At 38.4% G+C, this 17775-nt stretch overlaps 1 protein-coding gene across 1 annotated transcript in view; it reads right to left on the bottom strand.

Moving 5' to 3' along the window:
• The window catches only part of RBPMS (RNA binding protein, mRNA processing factor), a 170736-nt gene that overhangs the window by 70607 nt on the left and 82354 nt on the right, over window positions 1-17775 (bottom strand). Inside the window, exons 4-6 of the mRNA XM_017857103.1 lie at window positions 14806-14883; window positions 11474-11512; window positions 9920-9982 (exon numbers count right to left, since the gene is read on the bottom strand). Coding sequence (XP_017712592.1) covers window positions 9920-9982; window positions 11474-11512; window positions 14806-14883 — 180 coding nt within the window. The remainder of the gene's footprint in view (window positions 1-9919; window positions 9983-11473; window positions 11513-14805; window positions 14884-17775) is intronic.

Genomic DNA, 17775 nt, shown 5'->3' with positions numbered 1-17775 from the left:
AATGTCAGTGTATTAAAATTTTTAAGAACAGTTTCAAGTGTGTTTTCAGAATTTGGTAAACACCTCTACAGATAAATCAAGGGGACAGGGTGAAATTTTGTTAAAATCAACATCTTCCTGCTAGAGTTACCTAGGGTCATCCCTAAGCCTAAAAGCCTTTCCTCCATTCATTTTGTCACTCATTTATAGAGCATTCTAAGATGTGTGAAGAGTCAGATTCTGTTTCACACCTAGTTGTTTGCCTTTTCCACAGAGGTGTATCTATGACCTGTAATCTTAAATAACCGTTTCTGCCTTATATTCAATGTTCTTTTATTTGGACATCATTACATCTGACTTCTAAGTGAATACCTAAATTCTGTGAGACATTATACAGAAATTACTTTGGATGGATTGTATTTTATTTTATTTTGAAAGTACACATAGAAATAATGCTTTTATACTTTACATTTTTGTTCCTTTGTTATAAAGTAATGTGATGTGAATTCCTTTTCCATCTAAACTTATTTTCATGTCCTATGTTTACAAATTTAACTCTTTAAGTACTCTGTGTATTTATTCATTCATTTACATATGACTGTTGTCTTGTGTAAGGCAAATAAAGGAGAAAATAGATTTAAAAATTCAAAATGTAAGAGAACTGTTGGTCATAAGTTTATAGCAGAAATTTTCTACCCCACTGCTTTTCTGGGGAAATTATTTTGAACTTCTGATTAAAACAATAATCCTAAAATTAACTTGCTACAACAATGGCCCAGGAAAAAAAAAAATTCTAATCCTTTTATGGCAGATGAACACCAGGTTACTCAAGAGCATCACTTAGTTTTTTCAAAAATGTTATTCTTAACTGAAAACTTTAACACTAGATTTTTAAAAAAGAGGAAATTTTAGTTTCTTGAAAATTTATTATTCATGGTTGTAATTTTTCTATTAATTATAGTTTTGTTAACAGGTTTTTTACTTTTAGATTTGATTAGTCTAATCGTTTTCAACTTAATTGGTTTTTTATATTCCTCCTCGTTTCATATTTATTATGTATATATAATTTTTCCACTTTATTAACATTTAATTATTTCTCTCCTCACTTATTTTAATATAAAAAATTTTACTTTGTATTTTTTCATTTAAAATTTTATAACGCATCCATGTAATTATTAAATGTCTATAAACAGCAAAAAAAAAAAAAGGCTGCATTTAATTATAAAGAAAGAAAATACCTCATATTGTATACACTTGAAATAGTACAATAATTAACCAGTATCTATCAAAACACCTTTTTTTTTTTTTGAGACGGAGTCTCGCTCTGTCGCCCAGGCTGGAGGGCAGTGGCCAGATCTCGGCTCACTGCAAGCTCCGCCTCCCGGGTTGACGCCATTCTCCTGCCTCAGCCTCCCGAGTAGCTGGGACTACAGGTGCCCGCCACCTCGCCCGGCTAGTTTTTTTGCATTTTTTAGTAGAGACGGGGTTTCACCGTGTTAGCCAGGATGGTCTCGATCTCCTGACCTCGTGATCCGCCCGTCTCGGCCTCCCAAAGTGCTGGGATTACAGGCTTGAGCCACCGCGCCCGGCCCAAAACACCTTATTCGATCTTTGAGATGGTTAAGTCCTACCTGGCTCCCCAGGGTTTTAAAATGTTTTAATGCATTCCAGTTACAGAGTAAGACCAAGGGTTCTAGCTTTGTGCAGCAAAAGTTCAAATCCTTATGGATTATCAGGAGCATTAAGCCAGTGTGTGAAAGGGAACTCTGAAGACCCTAGTCATTGTGATGATGTGATCATTCACTAAAAGTAAAAGAGAACAAAGACGACAGTGATTTAAGCTGCCAAAATGTGCTGCCCTGCAGAACCATCAGTAATGTCAAGACAGTCAAGACATTAAGACTTCTTGGTTCTAAAACTGGCTTGGCATCTTAGCAGCCAAAACAAGATCTAGCAAAAGACTCACTCTGCACTTCATGTTCCAAAAACACTAACTATATTTTCTATTTACATTTACAATAGAGGCAAATTAGATCCACAACACTTTCTGAAATGTCTGAAAAACCATGGAGAAAGGGTGAGGTCAAATGGGGTATCATTTTTAAAATGGCATGAGTTTTAAAATGATGTAAGTTTAAACAAATAGATCCTCAAAAAAGGCCTTAAGGAAAATTCTGAGAGCTATTTCACACAGTAATATAATTATGTGATGAAGTGTTCTACCTAGAGAAGAGCTGGGTGAAGTTGAGATTTCCACATATACTTGTCACTGGAATATACACTGGTTTATGTGTGAGAATGTGTGGGTCTTCCTCCCTATTTCCCCAGGGAAAGGATGCTACTAACATTTCTGATTACTTTTCTTTCTTTAAACTTCCTTGAGATTCTTTTTTTTTTTTTGAGACAGAGTCTCGCTCCATCGCTCAGGCTGGAGTGCAATGGCACGATCTCAGCTCACTGCAAGCTCCATCTCCTGGGTTCAAGCGATTCTCCTGCCTCAGCCTCCCAAGTAGCTGGGATAACAGGCACCCACCACCGTGCCGAGCTAATTTTTTGGTTTTTTCTTTTTGTATTTTTAGTGAAGTCGGGGTTTTGCCACGTTGGCCAGCCTAGTAAAGAGTAGGAGCACTGGATACAGACCTGGGGTGAATCCTGTTTATTTAATTAATTAATTACTTAAATTAATTAATTATTTTTTTGAGATGGAGTCTCGCTCTGTCACCCAGGCTGGAATGCAGTGGCACGATCTTGGCTCACTGCAACCTCCGCCTCCCAGATACAAGTGATTCTCGTGCCTCAGCCTCCGGAGTAGCTAGAATTACAGGATACCACCATGCCCGGCTAAATTTTGTATTTTCAGTAGAGACAGGGTTTCACCATGTTGGACCAGGCTGGTCTTGAATGCCTGACCTCAGGTGATCCGCCCACCTCGGCCTCCCAAAGTGCTGGGATTATAGTCATGAGTCACTGTGCCTGGAGAGGTTCTTTCACTAGTGTTTTATTTTCTAGTTTCCTAAGTAAATGCTTCATAAATTCAAATAATCAACTTACTCTTCTTCAGGAAAAAACTGAAGACTACTTAAATAAATGCATCTTCATTTGTTTTTTCAGAACTTTTAACTTACGTGCTATTATAATCGTAGGGAGGTTTTATAACATCCAAAAATTGCAGCGCCACCATGAAGAGAACAGAGCCAGAACAAAGAAAATCTGAACAGATTCTAGAACTAAATAATCACTCAGTGGGCACTTGTTAACTAGTGCTTTTTTTCTGAATTGTACATGGGTTAGGAGTCACTTTTGGTGGTATGCCTTTCATGGTGAGTCAATATCAAATTTCTTTGCAGGGAGTTCACTGGATACGGCTGTTTGTCAAGCTCCAAAGTGCATGCACATAGCTGAGAAAAACAACAAAAGGGCCCAATGGCCCCACATCACAGCAGCTTTATACTGGCACAAGCCTAGTTCCCAACCCTGTGACGTCAAATGGCTGCCTTAAAAGTCTGCAAGTCAAGAGTTAAGCAGTTATAAACAGATTTAACAGATAAACACTAGATCAGGCCCATGATCTCATCTGGCAATCCTGCATATTTCCCATCTAAAAGTCCCAGCTGGGATCTTACTAATTGGGCCTCTTTAACCCACTTTCGGCAATATGCTAAATGAAACTTAAGGAGAAAATTTCAAAACTGATAAGAAACATATTGATATGGTGTCTAGTGGGAGCCAGTGGAGTTGAACTAGGCCATCTGGACGCTTATATTTGTAAAAAGTTTTGTTTGGTGGAAATAATTCACCTAACTCACAAGCTGTACAAATATTAAGATCAAAAGTCCTAACTTGCACAGGCTGTCAGGAAAACCTGTAACACAGGAAACAGAGACTGCCTAACCAAGTCGAAATGTTTCTGTGTAGCCAGTGCAGGTCTTGACTGCCCTGGTATCCCCTCCATATTTAACGGTCTGTCCCAGTACTTCTGGCCAAGAAAATATATTCATGGTATAGGTTTACTTACAGAGCATTTGCAAATGCTTTTGCTTGTTTTCCCTTTACTATTTCGAAGTAAATAATACCTCCATCTCACCAATGAGAAACTTGGTATAGAACTAATGAATTAATTATATCTAATTATAAAGAACCTTGGTAGCTGGAAAGCTCAAACTATTTAATATAACAAATTATGTATGAGACTGTAATCACTGTGATATTTATAAATAACTGTAGTGCTTATTTGAATGCCAGGAATTTATGGAAATGAAAAAGGGGCTAAGTTTTCCTGATCACATCAGCTGTTTTTTCAACATCTGACACTATCAAGTCTTTTCTCAGCACATTTTCTTACAAATTATCAAAGTTTTCTAAAATTCTCTCTTAACTGCAAATACTATTGAATCAAATTTTTTCAATAGTCAAGAGATAATTTAATATTTTATATATTTTTAGTTTAGATACAGTTTTTCCATTTATTATTAAGGTTTCTTTGCAATGGAAGTCTGAGTGGCAGCCATTTTACCTCTTTTAAACAAAACTGCTTTTCAACTCTTTATTTCAAAATCTATTTAGACCTTGACAAAATACTTTTCCTTCAAGTTCTGTCTTATTAAAAGCGCAATACAAGGGTTGAGTTTTTCCCGTTTCTGTTATTAATAAGTAAAACAAACGCAGTTCCATTACTTAGAACTGTCACAGAAATGTTACTTGTCCCTGCTAAAGGAAACATTTTAAGTCATGTGAAATTCCTACAGAAATCAAATCTACTATTAAAATCAGTCAAAAAGCATTTAGCAAGAATCCACGATTGCTTCATATCTACTAGAATGGTTATAATTTTAAAAACGGAAACAAGTTTTGAATGCAAAATGGTGCAGTCACTATGGAAAACAATTACAAACCAAAGTAAACAAAAAGCTAACATAATGATCACCACATGACCCAGAAATTCTACTCCTAGGTATACCCAAAGGAATTTTAACAGATTCAGATACTTACACACCAATGTTCACTGTGGCCTTATTCACAATAGCCAAAAGGTGGAAACAATCTAAGCATCCATCAACAAATGAATGGATAAACAAAATGCACATATCCATATAATACAATTTTATTCAGCTATAAAAAGGAATTCGATTCTGGTAAATGCCACAGCGTGGATGAATCTCAAAAATGTTATGCTAAGAAAGAAGAGCCAGAAGCAAAAAGACAAATATTTCATTATTTAGAATAGGCAAATTCACAGAGAAAGCAAGCAGATTAGAGATTACCAGGGGCTGGGGAAAAGGGAGAATGGGGAGGTATTTCCTGCATAAGGGCTATAGAGTTTCTGCTTGGGTTGATGAAAAAGTTTGAAAATAGTGGTAATGATTGCACAACATGGTGAATGTAAATAATGCCAAGAAAGCATACATTTAGAAGTCATTAAAATAGCAACATTTTAAATGTATTTTACCGTAATTTTAAAAAATAAGGTAATATACCAAAAGCCATTGTATTTTTAAAATGGGTGAATCATATGCAAATTACATCTCAAGAGCTATCTGGAAGAAAAACAACACTGAACTTGGAGGTTCACTGATAATTAGAGATCACTTAGATTAATGAGTACAGTTTGAGAGTAAAGCTAATTACTACACTAGCCTAAGCAATTTTGGTTGGGAAGGCAATTTGTAGTGATGTACGCAGACTTTTCTAGTTCTCATGTGACTTAATACAGTCTAAGATAAAACCTAGCCCAATAACAACTATCCAAAATCAGGGAAGGAAGGATAACAAATGAATGGCACATATACTAAAGAGTTCACAACTTTTTAAAGTAATGGTCAATTTCCAGACACCAGTAAGACAAGACAATGCCATAACAGGTCATTACAGAGATCTCTACATTAGCAGAGATCATGCGTAAGCCTGAATTGAAGGTTAACTACAAATCATTCTTATTTATAAAAATAAGATTCCTACTAGACAATAATGACAATTTGAGGTCCTCACAGTTGCTGGGAATAGCCAGATGGTTTACTCCCACATCTGTTGGGGATCTTTACCCTTCCACATTCCGTATTCCTTTTAAAAATTTGCACAAGTCAGAATTTCTCCTACATCTAGCTAACTCCCTATAGTAGTGCATCTAATTTACCTTCCAAAATTATAAACAAGTCCTAAAAATAATTTGATACTTAAGATTTTCAGTGCCCCCTTCCTTTAGCTTGGAAATTCAAAACAGGTACAGAAATTACAAAGTGAGTTAAAGACAAAGAATAGGTCAGATATTTTGCTGCCAGGTTAAAGACTGGATGGGGCTTTTAATGATGTGGATTAATGAGACCAAAGATAACCTGAAAAGAAGTCTGGGTGTGAGTTATTCTTTGCCTAACGTGGGACTTTTTGCTATAGAAACAAAACGTGCTGTATTTAACTTTAGAAGGTTTGAGTAGTTCCCTGATAAAAGTTCACTGTTACAACTTAATTCAATCTGAGCATGTTTTCCATACAATTATCAAAATGGCTGAATCCCAGTCCAAAATGGAAGAAAATAAATAGATTTTAAAATCAGTCATTTTGAGAAAAGACTAATCATTAATACTAACAACTGAACCAGACAGCAATCAAGACAGAAACAACAAAAAGAGAAAGTAAACATGGAGAAGTGGTTCATAACACTAAACTATTCTACACAGGGAAACTTACTGGATTCAGGTATATGTTTCTCAATAGTGGAGTAAAACAAAACATTACAACATTGAATTCTCTCTCCAAAGGAAAATAAGAAAATGTTGTTAAGAGAACCCTGGACAGATGACATGAGAGGAGAAAACTTTTTTTTTTTTTTTTTGGAGATGGAGTCTCGCTCTGTCGCCCAGGCTGGAGTGCAGTGGCCGGATCTCGGCTCACTGCAAGCTCCGCCTCCCGGGTTGACGCCATTCTCCTGCCTCAGCCTCCCGAGTAGCTGGGACTACAGGCGCCCACCACCATGCCTGGCTAGTTTTTTTTTGTATTTTTTAGTAGAGACGGGGTTTCACCGTGTTAGCCAGGATGGTCTTGATCTCCTGACCTCGTGATCCGCCCGCCTCGGCCTCCCAAAGTGCTGGGATTACAAGCTTGAGCCACCGCGCCCGGCCGGAGAAAACTTTTAATGGCTACAAGCATCGTATGTTTTTAACTCGTCAATTAGAAAAGACGACCTTGAAAAGAGCCTAATATGTTGGGTCACAAAGAATATACCTATTGGGCTTCATGATTAAATACATGACCTTGAATGGGTCTGCTCCATGGTCACACACCGAACTTTACAGTGGACATTTGTCCTGGACATTGTGAATTAAACAGTCTTTAACTGCCACAAGGAAAAATGCAGCAACATCCCATGTACAAAGCAAGCAAAAAGATGTATAAAATGGACAAGACTTAGATGCAAGAAGTTTACTTTTAGTTGCCTCCTAGTTGGAGCTCTAAACCTACACATGATGAGTGAATCATCCGTCCCCTCCAAGTCTGTTTCCCTAAATATAACATCAGGAAGATTTCTAACACTTCTACTACTTTACATAGAAAAGTTCAAAATGTCAAGAGATCAGCCAGGAGCTCAGTAAATGCCTTACACTCTTATGTAAGTCAGCTCTGGGCAGCAGTGGGATCATTATTCCACAGGTAAATATGGATTTTCTCTTAGGCCCACAGAATAGGACAGAATTAGACCTGTTTTATTTGGGGTTCTTCCCAAGTTATTAACACACAAGTAGCAAAGAGTATTAATGATTAAAGGAGAGGATACAGCTGGAGAAAGCCATACTGCCAGTGCAAAAAAAAGAATGGAGAGCCTAGTGCAAGAATAACCTAAAACCAGACCTCAGGACCAGACAACAGTGATCTGTGGCCAGCTGACACAGGGGCAAACAGGGTTAAACACCTCTATCATTATATTACAGTAGGTTCATTACCTGCTATTTGTAATGATAACCTTTAGGCACCAAGAAAAACTGAAACTATGTCCACTGTATTCAGTAGGGCGAGGAAACACAGTTTTTTGACTACTATCATTTAAACATTAAAAAAAAAAAAAAAAAAGCAAAAAAAATTTCAGCTTGGTGTCGTGGCTCATGCTTGTAATCTCAACACTCTGGAAGGCCAAGGTGGGAGAATCCAGGAGCTGGAGACCAGCCTGGGCAACACAGCAACACCCTGTCTGTCTTTATTCTTTAACAAACAAACAAAACCCTTCGGCTATCTCTAAAAAACAAAAACACAACCTACCACCTAAGGGAATGTTGCCTTGTCAGATGAGAGGTCACTATAAAAGCCTATTGTTCAGAAAATGAGTCAGTGACATCTTTATACACATAAGAGAAATACAGTAAAGCAATGAGAGCCAAGTCTGTGAAGCTTCAACTGCTTGTTACTTCCTTTGTAAGAACAATGAAAAGAACATGGTGAAAACTTCACCTAACATAACTTAAAGGACCCAGAATATTTCTGCATTTAGAAGGTGCCCACCTGGTTAAAATAAAACACTGCTAAATTGAAACTGTGGTTCTATTTTTAAGTTTACAGTGTCATTATACTGAGAAAATTCTGGTTTTATGTATTTAATGCAAAAATCATAAAACAACTGTTACATCAAAACATTTAATTATATACTGTGCTTCGGTGTATACTACTGGTGCTCAATAAATAATTGGTTTATATTTTGTTCTACAGGAGAGGAACAGAGTGAGTAGGCAGTTATTCTGACCAGGTCATTTATCCAAATCCAGAAAAATTCTGGACTCTGGAATTCCTGGAATCCTAAGATGTTCCTACATGCTTTATATGAAAAACCAACAACAATTAAGGTGTTTCTTCTCAGAGTGTACACATTTTTGTTCCAAAGTCTAAAACCTTTTAAGGTTGTGTATCAGTGACACCATTATATGAAGTATGAAGACTTTTGCTTGGACCTCTAAGTCATCACCTATACCATGTCTCTCCAACAGCACTCTGCATGGTCTACTCAAAGGAGCAGCTGCCAGGGGTACCTGCAGGTACCACAGCAACACAAAGGCCAGACACAAGTTCCCAGAAGCCTCCAAAATGGTACTTGTATTACAACAAGTCAAGTGGCTGCTTGCCTTTTAGGAAGCACCCTAAACACTGAGTGCTTCAATCAGCACTTGTTCACAGCCACTTAGGCCAACTGCCTAGAGCATGATGGAGCCAGCCTTCACTGAGACTCCTCACCTGAGGATTCATCCTCAGCATCTGAAACTACATTCTGCTTCCTTTCACCTTCTCTAACTTAGTTCCCTTAAGTTGTTTAGTTTTTCAACATATTAAGGAGGAAAAACATTCACCAAAACAATACTGGTAAAAGTCTCAAAACACACAGCAACAACACACCTACAAACCAAATACAGATATATCTACTCAATTACAAATGACTGTAATTTATTCTATTACAACACACATCTTTTGGGAAAGCCTTATACGTAAATTTTTAATCAACCAGAATAAAGACTATGAGCAGTTTTTCTTTTTTTTAAATGCTGCATATCTAAAAGGAAAGCCTCATGACATGAAAAAAGCCAGGATTTCAATCTATTCTGAGCATAGTCATTTAGAGTATAATGATGAGCAAGCTAACATCTCAAATATCTCCTCTGGAAAAAACAAAGCAGCACTACACACCACCATGGGATGGGATGGGCTGGATTAAAATAAGACCCACATCATCATATCTCAGATATTTTGAGCATTTCATTCAAAGCAATCAAAAAGCAGAGTGCTATTTAATAATCTGTACCTCTGATCACAATTCTTGGAAAAAGCTCTTTAGAGGGCTAATTAAATTGATGAATCCCTCCTTTAGATTGTGCAGTCATATTCTTTCCACTTGATTTCCCGTCCAAAGAGATTCCATTACTTCCCACCACCTCATATGGAAACCCCCTACAATTACATCATTAGTACTTACATTCAAAGCGTTCTTTGCAGCTTCTGCTTCTGAGCGACTGTCAAAACTGACAAAACCTACAGGCTGAGGAAAAAAAGAGAAATATGAAGAAAAAAATCAGATGATGTCTATTTTTCTAGGTCAAGGGTGACGTCAAACTGAAGAGCTAAGATAAAGAAATGACCACAGGCAATGGGCAGAAATAAGAAAGCCAAGTCCCGAAGAATCATGACTTAGTGGCTTAGCCAAATTTCTAACATGAATCAAAGGGATGGTGAGGGTAGTTCTTCAAGGGCACAGCTGGGGATTTAGAGAATCATAAAAAAATCTAGAAGTGGTTGAAAGGTGAATAGCAGTGAACAAGGGAATAGAGGAAAACTTGGGTTGGAGAGGCTCTACTTTCCTAAATCAAATTCACTGTACCTCAGTTTCTTCATCTTTTAAAATGGAAAGAGAACCGAATCACCTTTTGGTACACTGTAAGTGCAAGAATACAATGACACAATGATAAAACCCCTGAACTCTCACTGCATGACCAAAATTATAAAGTGAACATTCCTATCTCAAATCCTAAGGGATGCTTTAAAAAATCCTGTGCTGGTTGGACAGGGTGGCTCACGCCTGTAATCCCAGTACTCTGGGAGGCTGAGGTGGGCAGATCACGAGGTCAAGAGATCAAGACCATCCTGGCCAACATGGTGAAACCCCCGTCTCTACTACAAATACAAAAACTAGCTGGGTGTGGTGGTGTGCACTTGTAATCCCAGCTACTTGGGAGGCTGAGGCAGGAGAATCGCTTGAACCCGGGAGGTAGAGCTTGCAGTGAGCTGAGATCTGGCCACTGCACTCCAGTCCGGGCAACAGAGCGAGACTCCGCCTCAAAACAAAACAAAACAAAACAAAACAAAACAAAACAAAACAAAAATCATCTTCTTAATTAGGCTGTTCAGAGCTGTGGACTCCCTTTCTTGCAGTAGAGAAGGTTGCCTCCAAGATCATTCTTCTCATGAGCCAGAGAGATGAATAGTGATTGGAGAGGTGTGTATGCCAAGTGCTTAGCTTTAAAAAAAAAAAAAAAAAAAAGTATATAGCTATAATCTCTAAGCTTGTAGGAACTATCAGAATCACTGACTACCACTTCCATTTTGTACATTCTCTGCTCCACTCTGGACTTGGGACTCTGCCTTAGTTTAGAGGTTTGACAGACAGCATGATCCTTCACTATCTGATATTCACAGATTGTACACGTTTGTTTAACCTCACAAAAAGAAATGGGAAAGACTTGGGAATAAAAGTGAATTTAAATAATAAACCACTATTTTCACTGAACATACAAATCAATCTCAGTATACCACTGTGTTTATCTTCCTCTGGGACAGTCCCTGAAATTCCAGCTGATGATTATAGAATTATGAAGCATTTTCCTGTGCTAATTCCTAATACATCTCACTCTTTATTTTAAAGACAAGAAAACCCTCAAATCCTAATGGGAATAAAAAAAAGAACGTCAAGCCCCAGTAACATTACTGAAGAAAGTAAAAAAGTGATCTTTATATGCCAGTTTGAAATTCTTACCTGTTTAGATGTGAGCTTTATAAGAGAACCCTCATAGCCCTGAAAATAAAGAAAAACCAAGTTTAGCCAAAAGTAACTGTAGTAATACCATCTTGTTCATGTAAAAGTAATTTCTTTGTTGATTACCTAACTCCTCTTACAAATGTCTCCGAAGTTATCTGGGAAAGCAAATTACACACATGCATGTGCACGTGCACACACACACACACACACACCTGTTTGCTTTCTTGGGGCCTTTAAAAAAAATCAATCTATGGATTCATCTGTGTGTGCTTCTCTTCCTTCTATTTTTTTTTCATGAAATTACACAATGGTAGAAAAATGAATGTCTCTGTTAAGAGCAATCTTTTTGTTTTCTTGGTCTAGATAAGAATAGGGATTTTACAGAACTAGGCAAGAAAAGAGGGTAAATTTAATACGACAGGAAGGTCAGAGCATGTATTGATTTGGTCATGTATCTGCTATAAAATAACAACAATAAAACATTAAGAATATAGTTGGGGCCTTGCACGGTGGCTCACGCCTGTAATCCCAGCACTTTGGGAGGCCAAGGCGGGCAGATCACGAGGTCTGGAGATCCAGACCATCCTGGCTAACATGGTGAAACTCTGTCTCTACTAAAAATACAAAAAAAGTATCCGGGCATGGTGGCGGGCGTCTGTAGTCCCAGCTACTCAGGAGGCTGAGGTAGGAGAATGGCGTGAATCTGGGAGGCGGAGCTTGCAGTGAGACGATGGTGCCACTGCACTCCAGCCTGGGAGACAGAGCCAGACTCTGTCTCAAAAAAATATACTTGGTAAAACTCCCTGACCACATTTTCAAAACTGCCAGAAAAGGTTAAGCAGGCAATGATGTTGAATTTTGTTGAGTTCTTTTGCTTACTTACTGAAGGAACCAGCTTTCATGTTGCTATTCTGATTGGGACATGCAAAAATAATCCCTTTGGATTCTTATTCCAGCTCATGCTCAAGAAAGACAGAAACACTCCCTCCCTTTCACTCCCTCTCTTCAACCCTCCCGGCTCCTCAAGATAAGCATAACAAAATGTGTTTATTTCTGAAAATAATCAATAGCTGGTGGCTTGCATCAATGGATGACACAGGCGAAAAACACACCACTTGACATGATTGACCACTACACATATCAGTGCAGAGACAGATTTGCAGACTAGGGTCAGCCTCCAGGGACTTTAATTAAAAGAGGGTTGTCAGGAATGTACCAGGGTGCTGACTTTATCATCAGGGTTTCTGGGCAGGATGCTGAGACTGATTCATCCTTAAATCTTCCCAGCAGAAAACTATGTTGCCAATTAGCTACCATAAACATTTCACCTCAAAGGCCTTGAGCTCTTATGGCCAGAGAGGTCATGATTCACAGCTCTGCCTCTTCCTTTCTTCAAGGTGCTCTATTCTGAAAAAACCGGAGGTTTAAACACCATGAAGGTCTCGAAGGCAAAGGACAAGTGGATTATTTCACTCAAGTAAAACACCACTGGTAGGGATATATTGCATTCTCAAGACACAAACAGAAAAGCAGTATAACATAATAGTTCAGAACAGAGAGGACAGAGTCAGACGGCTTGGGTTTGAATCTTAGCTCTACCATTTTTTGTGTGTGTAAACTTGAGCACAATTTATTCAACTGCTCCAAGTTTCATTTTCCTCATTTGAAAAAATGAGACTCATCCACTTGAAAGGACTGTGACGATACTTTAATAATTCATGTAAGGGGCTTGGTGGTGAATGTCTTTCTCTCTATACACCCCAAAACATAACAGTATTTTATATACTAAGAAGATCAATTTGCTTTAACAGTTTTCATTCTATAAAAGGATAGAAAATGGTCCCTTTTATAAAAGTACAACCCGGCAGAAGAAACTCAGGAAATTCTATAAAAGGTGGCACTCTCTTCACACCACCTTCTCTTCCTTTCCCACTTCCTCCCACCTGACCTGGCGCCTGCCCTCTGTTCCCCTGGGCCATCATCATTATTGTTGCATTAAAGGGACGGCTGTCAGGTGGAGTTATGTCCATTATGACATGGTGCCCTCTTGGCACATAAGCTAGACTGTTTTATCTTTGTTGGGTCTAACTGGCTGCCCCTGCAACCCTCCTTCCTCCTCCTCAACACAAGAGTTTTTAGTTGTCATATCCTATTCCCTCTCCCTAAGAAGCTGAATCCTATCCCTCAACCTGTCATGCCTTTATCACTGGGGACCTGCTTCAATGAGGATGATCTTTAACCAGAAATCAAGACAGTCCATCACCTAATCATAAGTGCGGTCCCTGCCAGGCACTGCTAACACATCCGCATTGACCAACTTAAGACTTCCTGAACATAGGCCCTTCCAGGGAAGGTACATACACCTTCCAGGGCCCCGATTCAATCAGCTCCAGCTTTCTCCTATCCTCCAAAGGCCAACCTTCAAAAGGTTTCTTCTTGGCAGCATGGTTATTTCAGCATAGTTTCTAAGTGCTTGGTGTCTAATTTACTATGAAGTTTTCAATCCTAGCAACATTAAGGATCTATCAAGCGATCTTATTTCCATAGGAAGGACAGGTAACTGCACTAAATATTTCAATAAACACCAGGAAATATGACCCTCAACTCATAACTAGGTATCCTTTAAAATTTTGTTTTACTTTGTTTGAAAGTTTTGGCATGGAAAAAATAATCGTGGTTACGTTCTTAACCCAGTTCATAAAAACTTATTTACATTTCCAAAGAACAGTATCAACAGTACTATTTCAAATAATAAGGTAAGAAATTAGGAATAAATCTTCACTAACATTATTGCATTTGAAATATAAATATGTAATTATGTAACTATCCTAAGTGAGACTGTACATTAGAACAGTCTCCTTTACTCAATAACCTTTTTTAAATTTTTTTTAAATTTATTTATTTATTTATTTTTTGAGACGGAGTCTCGCTCTGTCGCCCAGGCTGGAGTGCAGTGGCCGGATCTCAGGTCACTGCAAGCTCCGCCTCCCAGGTCTACACCATTCTCCTGCCTCAGCCTCCCGAGTAGCTGGGACTACAGGTGCCCGCCACCTCGCCCGGCTAGTTTTTTGTATTTTTTTTAGTAGAGACGGGGTTTCACCATGTTAGCCAGGATGGTCTCGATCTCCTGACCTCGTGATCCGCCTGTCTCGGCCTCCCAAAGTGCTGGGATTATAGGCTTGAGCCACCGCGCCCTGCCTCATTAACCTTTTAAAAACATCTCTTTATGAAGTGCTTTCTCAAATATTTCATTTCTTGCTCCAAAAAGCCCTCAGGAAGCATACAGACTTTTGTCTCATTTTATAATTTCTGAAAGATAAAAAAGGTACCTTAAATGGTCTGAAAAGCAGATAGAGCTCCCGAGGTTTGATATCCAGAGGAAGGCCACTAACAAATAGGGTCCGGACCTGGAAAAATAAATTTAGGAAGTGATCAAGGGTGTGGACACTCCAGAGAGTTAACTCTCACCTGAAATCTCAAAAACATGTTATTCCAAATGTTCCACAACTCATACTAAATTCATGCTCTTTCCATGATACAATGAATACTTCACTGTTAAGATGCCACTAAGCCAACTCTTTTTTTTTTCCTTTTTAAATTTTAGGGGAGACGCAGCTTTCTGTGTAATCTTAAGGTACATTCCCTAAGCCAACACTTGAATATTTCTATGTGAATTATTCTGAGTGAATTACATCTAGCTGATTTAAACTTACAAGCTAACTTTTCCCAACTAGCCATTGCACAGTTATAAAAATGTGAAGGATGGGGGAAGGTTCCATATAATTTAAATATTAGCTTAAGAAAAAAATGACATGAGCACAGTAACTCTGCCACTCCTCCGCCCTAAATATATGGTCAATATAATGTGCTTCAAAAACAATTTGTTTCCTCCTGTTTGTTTTGTTGCTGCTTTCCTCATAGGCATTAATTACAATAACTTTAATAAATGTAAAAGTACAGTTAAGCCCAATGCACCTAAATAGTAACCAAAATGTATTAATTCTGCATCTGTTCAGTTCCAAAACAGCAGGGCCAACATCACTGACTACTGTTCCCATTGCGTTTTTGTTTTGTTTTGTTTAAACTTTTAAGTACTGGGGTACATGTGCAGGATGTGCAGGTTACAAAGGTAAACACATACCATGGTGGTTTCTGCACAGATCAACCTATCACCTAGGTATTAAGCCCAGTAACCATTAGCTATTCTTCCTGATGCTCTTCCTCCCCTCAAGCCCCTGACAGGCCCAATGTGTGCTGTTCCCCATCATGTGTCCCTATGCCCTCATCCTTCAGCTCCCACTTGTGAGAATATGTGGTGTTTGGTTTTCTGTTCCTGTGTTAGTTTGCTGAGGATAATGACTTACAGCTCCACCCATGTCCCTGCAAAGGACATGACCTCGTTCCCTTTTATGGCTGCATAGTATTCCATGGTGTATATGTACATTTTCTTTATCCAGTCTATCATTGATGGGTATTTGGATTGATTCCATGATTTTGCTATTGTGTATAGTGCTGCAATGAACATACATGTGCATGTATCTTCCTAACAGAATGACATATATTCCTTTGGGTATATATCCAGTAATGGGATTGCTGGGTCAAATGGTACTTCTGCTTCTACATCTTTGAGGAATCGCTATACTGTGTTCCACCCATTGTGTTTAAGGTACAGTCAACACATCAACACATAGGCCGACCACGACCAAGGTACCTGGCCACGGTGCCACTAATAAAAGTCATTCAAGACACATATGTAAATACATATAGTGCAAAGTGTAGAGTGTACACTATGTGCTTAGTGTCTACTAAAATACAGAACACAGGGGAAACACCAGAGAATGCATCTGAATAAGACTGTAAAGGATGGGCATTTACCAAATAGAGCCAAAAGATGAGGTGGGATGCCTAAGAATCACAGGCAGAGAAAAGCATTCACCAAGGCAGTGAAGTAGAGGAAGAAAAAATACATTCTCAGGAAAGGGCAAGCCAAAACTAAACAAGAAGCTTGGGGTCAAACCACACAAAACATCAAAAGCCACTTGCTCAGGAATTTGATCTTGATTCAATAGGCAAGGAACTGAATTATCATCATATTTTCTATTTCTTTTTCTCTACTCACATGGATGCAACATGACTGAAAATTTGATGCTCAACTGTTCAATTGTTAACCATGTATATACATGGAAGATTTTTCCTCAGTGAAAGACAGGGAGAATATTAGACAGACAGACAGACAGACAGACAGACAGACAGTGTGCTACCATGTCTGGCTAATTTTTTGGAAAGATGGGGTTTCACCATGTTGCCCAGGCTGATCTCAAACTCCTGAGCTCAAGAGATCCACCCATCTTGGCCTCCCACAGTGCTGGGATCACAGATATAAGCCACCTCGCCTAGCTTTAGGCTTTTTGTGAGATTCCCAACACTTTTCATTGCTTATTGTTTTACAGAAGTGCGAATCACCAAGCAAGGCCTATTTATTGACCCAGCACAGTACCCAGTAAAATGTCATGCCATTTGCATGTGTGTTTGATAAACACTATAAGACATAATTAGCCCCAGAATTCTGAATGCCTTATTTTATGATTTATAAGCAGCTTTATTGAGGTTATGATTGATATATAATAAACTACACATCTTGAAAGTGTACGATTTTATGTTTTGACATATGTATAACCTAAGAAACATCACAACCAAGACAATCTATCACCACCAGAAGTTTATTCATGCCCCTTTAATCCTTCCTCTTACTCTGTCCCACCATTCTCCATCCCTAGACAATCACTGCTCTGGTCTCTTTATATATATATGTTTCAAACACTTACACAGAGGGAACCACAGAGTATGTACTCTTTTCATCTGGCTTCTTTCCCTTAGCAGGAAGTGAAATTTACTTTGAGATTCATCTATGTTGTTGAATGTATCAACAGTCTACTCCTTTTTATTACTGAGAAGTATTCTGGAGTGTGGATACACCACAATTTGTTTATCCAGTCACATGCTGACAGACATTTAGGTTATTCTAGCTTTGGCTTTTACAAATAAAATGGCTTTGAACATTCATGTACAAATCTTTGTACGGATGTATACTTACTTTCTTTTTGGATAAACACCTAGAAGTGGAATGCCTATATATGAAAGGTACATGTTTTTTTTTATGCCCATCAATTTCTTGTTTTATGGTTCACAACATGGTAAATGTTCTGTGTGCACTTAAAACAAATGTGTATTCTGCTGGGGCTGGGTGGAATGATCTATAAGTATCAATTAGGTGAAGTTTGTTGTTCACGTTTTCTGTT

Source organism: Rhinopithecus bieti, unplaced genomic scaffold, assembly GCF_001698545.2.
Source record: "Rhinopithecus bieti isolate Rb0 unplaced genomic scaffold, ASM169854v2 scaffold_2077, whole genome shotgun sequence".
NCBI lineage: Eukaryota > Metazoa > Chordata > Mammalia > Primates > Cercopithecidae > Rhinopithecus > Rhinopithecus bieti.
Note: the sequence above shows the minus strand (reverse complement) of the source record. Positions and strands in the feature narration are given on the sequence as shown.